This window comes from Rhagoletis pomonella, unplaced genomic scaffold (genome assembly GCF_013731165.1).
Source record: "Rhagoletis pomonella isolate Grant_MI unplaced genomic scaffold, Rhpom_1.0 Rhpom_scaffold_10876, whole genome shotgun sequence".
In the NCBI taxonomy this organism is placed as follows: domain Eukaryota; kingdom Metazoa; phylum Arthropoda; class Insecta; order Diptera; family Tephritidae; genus Rhagoletis; species Rhagoletis pomonella.
In genome coordinates, this window is record NW_023469407.1 from 1 (window position 1) to 5,422 (window position 5,422).

General features: G+C 45.4%; 1 protein-coding gene across 1 annotated transcript; it reads right to left on the reverse strand.

The window, feature by feature from the left end:
- Positions 1–1,327: 1,327 nt before the first annotated feature.
- On the reverse strand, positions 1,328–5,311 carry LOC118756564. The gene has a single exon (XM_036491320.1). It carries the CDS (start codon positions 5,309–5,311, stop codon positions 1,328–1,330), a length of 3,984 nt encoding a protein of 1,327 aa, XP_036347213.1.
- Between the last annotated feature and the right edge of the window lie 111 nt (positions 5,312–5,422).

Sequence of the window (5,422 nt, forward strand, 5' to 3'; positions counted from 1 at the left end):
CCTCCCCCCTTGAACGCATTGCGTTCAATACTTTATCCATGTGGAGCCGTTGATTCTATTGGCAGCTTGCAGACCTTAGTTACTGCTCGCTTATGAATGCCCTCAGCTGTTTTTATTAACACAATACGAACCATTCCGTCATCTCCGGAAACAGTGTGGACAATACGCCCCATTGGCCATTTCAGTGGTGGGGTATTTTCATCTCTTATGAGTACCAAATCGTTAGGTTTCAAGTTTTCTCGCGGCGTTCGCCATTTCTGTCGTCTTTGCAGCTCCTTCAAATACTCTGCTTGCCATCGGACCCAGAACTGCTGTTGAATCGCTTGAACTATTTGAAACCTTTTTAGCTTACCCATATGAACATGTTCCAGAGATGGTTCCGGGATGGTTGTTAAACTCCTACCAATTAAGAAATGTGCCGGAGTTAAGGCGCGAAGATCATCCGGATTGCTTGACAATGGAGTAAGAGGTCGGCTATTGATCATAGCTTCGACTTGGCAGCACACGGTATGCAGCTCATCAAAGTTTAAAATGTTTGTTCCCACGGTACGACGTAGATAGAATTTGGCTTGTTTAACCGCGCTTTCCCAGAGCCCACCAAAGTGGGGCGATCGAGGCGGAATAAATTTCCATAATATCCCTTCTTCGGCCATAAAGCTATTTACTGCTGTGATGTGTTGCTGCGAGTTAAATGATGCCAGCATTTCTTTTAGTTCACGATTGGCACCTACAAAATTTGTTGCGTTATCCGAAAAAATTGTGTGGCATATACCGCGACGCGCTATGAACCGCTTGAGGGCCGCTATGAAACCCATCGTTGTCAAATCAGGAACCAGCTCTAAATGCACTGCTTTCGTGGTGAAGCAAATAAACACAGAAAGATACACCTTGATCGGAGCCCTTCCTCGTATTTGCTGTGTAATCAAGAACGGCCCACAGTAGTCGATTCCGGTTACCGCAAATGGGTGAGAAGGCTCAACTCTCTCGCGAGGCAGTGATCCCATAATTTGCTCTTGAAGAAGTGGCTTGTTGCGGTAACACATCAGGCACCGATGAATTACTTGCTTTATTATGCTTCGAGCGTTGACTATCCAAAACTTGTCACGTATAATGCTAAGCAGCGTTTGGCATCCAGCGTGCGAATGGCGGCGATGTAAGTGCTCAATCAAAGTGCGGACGAAGGGGTGTGACTTCGGTAACAAAATAGGATGCTTGGTGTCGAATGGCAGTGACGCATTTGAGAGTCTGCCCCCAACACGAATTATGCTGTTATGGAGGAAAGGCGAAAGTTGATTTAAGGTGGATTGGTTGCCTACCTTGCCTTTCTTCAACGCCTTGTATTCGGCAGTGAAGGATTTTTGCTGAATATAACGAAGAATAGCAGAGTGTCGTCTAGTTCAGGTGCTGTTATTGTACCACACTCGGTTGGTATATTTCGAAGTTTGTCGATGAAGCGTTTAGCGTAAGCGAAAACGCGCAGGAGTTTAAGATAATTGTTGACAAATTTGTGTTCCTCGATGATGTCTTCTGATTGAGATACCACAAGAGTATGCACTTGTTTGCGTTGCTCTGGTACATCTACGACGATATTATTGGAGATGGACGGCCAGTGGTATTCTTGGATGTGGATGATTTGGGGACCGTGAAACCACAGATTATTTCCAATGAGATCCCACACCTTCGCTCCCCGCGATACTAAATCAGCAGGGTTTTCGCTTGATGATACATGATGCCAGGTGTAGTCAGCTGTGAGCTGTTGAATCTTAGCTACCCTATTTCCCACAAATGTTGTCCAACGTGAAGGCTCGCCTTGTATCCACGACAATGCGATCGTGGAGTCTGACCAGCAGTGCACGTTTCGTCGATTGACAGAGAGTATTGATACTACCGATTCTAACAATTCTGCCAGCAGAAGCGCAGCACACAATTCTAATCTGGGGAGAGTGACTGTTTTTGTTGGTGCCACTCTTGACTTTGCAGTGATGAGCGAGGTATGTGCGCTACCGTCAGTATGAGAAACCGCGTAAACACATGCTCCGTAAGCCTTCATGCTCGCATCTGCAAAGGCATGTAGTTTAGTATTGGAATCAATGCATACGAATCTTGGAACGTGAATCTTGTCGATGTCGGTAAGTTGGCGACATATGTCGTCCCATTGTGTGTGGATGGTGAGTGGTACGCTTTCGTCCCAAGCGATGCGTAGTTTCCACAGTTCTTGCATTATTATTTTGCAGGTGACGACGATTGGATTTATCAACCCGAGTGGGTCAAAGAAACTAGCTATTTGCGATAGAATGGTGCGTTTACTGGCTTTTGGTATGCGTTGTTGCGATGGTGCGTATGAGAAAAAGAAGTAGTCATTAGCAGGCGACCACTTCAGACCTAGCGTTTTTATGTAGTCGACATCACCACCTATTACTGCTTCTCTGTCTGGCTCAGAAATGTCATCGATGATGCGGTTGTGGTTTGATGCAAATTTTCGAAGAGGAAATCCTCCTTTAGCAAGCAAATCTATGACGTCCCTTTTAATTTTAATGACATCCTCAATGGTGTTGCTACCTGTCATGAGATTGTCGACATAAAAATCTCGTAGAGTGACAGCAGCTCCAATGGGGTGGTTGGACATGTTATCGTACGCCAGTTGCTGCAAACATCTTACGGCTAAAAAAGGAGCGCAACTGGTTCCGTATGTCACTGTTCGTAGTTGATAAGTCTGGAGTGGTTCACTTGGCGAATCTCGCCATAATATGCACTGCCATTTGGCATCTCGCTCATCGACCAGAATCTGCCGGTACATTTTCGTTATATCGGCCATAAGCACATAGCGATGAGTTCGAAAACGAAGAAGTACAGTGAAAATGGTGTCCTGTAGAGTTGGACCGACGCGAAGAATTTGGTTGAGTGCGATACCATTCGATGTGCGGCAGGAAGCATCAAACACAACCCGTAATTTTGTGGTCGAACTATCTTCCTTTGTAACGCAATGATGTGGAATATATGTGCCTATGCTTGCCGAAGAGTTTGTTGGTGTAATCACAATCATATGGTTTAAATCTATATATTCATGAATAAATTTCTTATATTCTGCTCCAACTGGGTCGTTTATTAGCATTCTTTTCTCTACTGCCAAAAACCGTCGACGGGCAATGTCAAATGAATGCCCTAATTTACTTGGGTTACTTGAAAATGGAAGGCGAACAATGAACTTATTCGTGACTGGACACCGCATTGTTGTTTGTGTGAAATAGTTCTCGCACTCTCTTTCATCAGCCTTACGCTTTGTTGTTTCTGGATGATAGTCATCTTCTAATTTCCAAAATTTTTCCAACAGCGACTCCAATGCAGGCTGCGGCTGTATAGTCACATTGCTGAGCTCTAGTGAGGGCGACGACACAAGCAGCGAAGTTGAGCAAGGCAGCGCCGGCAACGAGAGCAGCGACGTCGGATACGAAGACGGTGGCGAAAGTGTTATTGCTCCAGCGACGATCCAACCCAGCTGTGTTTTTTGCAGTGTCGGTAAACACTCACTGAGTTTTATTTGGCCTACCGAAAGTATGTCGAAGAACAGGCTGGCCCCAATTAGGATATCAATAGGTCCCGGTTGATTAAATGTGGCGTCAGCCAGGTTGATGTTGGTAGGGATTCCCCATTTCGTACTATTTAGGCGATGTTGAGGCTGCTTGGAAGAAATTGACGGCAATATAACAGTTTCCAAAACTGACGAAAAACCGGAATGCAACGAAGATACACCAACTATACTTATTTGCTGCGATGTGGTAGTGACTGCTCCAATTCCACTTATTTCCACGTTTGTTTTACTCCGCCTGACCTTAAGCAACTGCGCTATGCGTTCCGTGATGAAATTCAGTTGGGAAGCTGAATCGAGGAGTGCGCGAGCTGTTATGGGCACGTCGTTCCTGTTATCTAGGTGCACAAGCGCCGTTGCGAGGATGACCTCACTACGTATATCGTGTACATGTAGTGCGGATGGAAGCGAAGAAGTACCCTTGTTGGCTTCTCGACCTTGAGGAGCTTGAGATGGGTGACGGTGTAACAGCGTATGGTGGCTTACCCGGCAATGCTGGCACCTTCTCGATGATGGACAATTACTTGAAGAGTGTTTCGTTCCTAGGCAATTCAGGCACAATTGTTTGCGCTTGACAAGTACAAAGCGGTCCATTGGATCTAATGCCATGAATTTAGAACAATTGAACGCATTGTGGCTGATTTGCTCGTCACACAATAAGCATTTGTCCGCATGCGTTGACAACAAACTGGATTGCGGTTTCAGAGTACGATGACGTCTGGGAGGCGATGAGGGAATATTTTTTGTCGAAGCGATGCTGGCCTCCATAATGTTAAAGCTTTGGCAGCGGCGCTCCAGAAAGCTGGCCAAATCATCCCACGAAGGCAGTTTAAGTGGCGAGGTGCTCGTATTAGTCCACTTTGTGGCCACCTCGTCCTCCCACTTTGTTCTAGTCGACTCATCGAGTTTGGAGGTAAGCAGATGGAGGATAATGCCATCAGAAATTTGAGATTTTGATGTTAAAGATTCCATTGCGCGTAGACTTCCGTTTACCATATCGATGAATTCACGAAGTGTAGTTGCAGACGGCTTCATGACACGCTGAATTTCGAAAACTCTTTTTAGGTGCGACTGGAAAATTAGTCTTTTATTGTCATATCGTGCACTGAGTAGCTCAACAGCCTTGCGATAGTTGACCGCGGTGACTTCTAGTGCTTGTACAAGTCGTGCAGCGCTATCGGTTAGGCATGATCGAAAATATTGAAACTTTTCGATATCTGATAGCTCGTTGTTTGTGTGGACTAAGACCGAAAACATGTCATAAAAGTCAAGCCAATCTGCATGATGCCCAGAGAATTTCGGAAGCTGTAATTTCGGAAGGTGAAATCTTGATTGAGTTGACGACGAAACAATGCGCGTACTGCTTAAGGTGTCAGGTTCAATTGCACGTAGATGAGCGAGCCTCTCCATGATGGCAGATTTTAATACGAGATAGGCAGCTTCAAATTTGGCGCGATGCGTTCCTTCCAATTCGGACTCATCAAGCTCTTCCAGTTGAGATTGAATCGCCTCAAAGCTATCCAGATAGCGTTGCAAAATCTCAAGCTTGACCTTCAGCATCGACTCGGTCATGGTATTAAGTTCAGCTAGGCTAGCACGGGAACTTTCTAGACGCTGCAGCACTAATTCTCGCTGGCGAACTTTAGTACGAATATTTCCCGACGAAGTGGTTGGTGGAGGTGTTACTTCGCCATCAAAGGATAGAAAATCCACGTTGCCAAACATTTTATGCGAATTCCAAGTTTATTCAATTTTAAGCCGAAATGATCCGGCTCGAAGGACCTTCTCATGTAGCACAAAGCGTTTTTTATGCTATTTAATTCTAAGTCTCGATTT

What these genes read in the sequence shown, in the direction of transcription:
- LOC118756564 (XM_036491320.1), bottom strand. Translation starts at nt 5,311, where the DNA reads ATGTTTGGCAACGTGGATTTTCTATCCTTTGATGGCGAAGTAACACCT.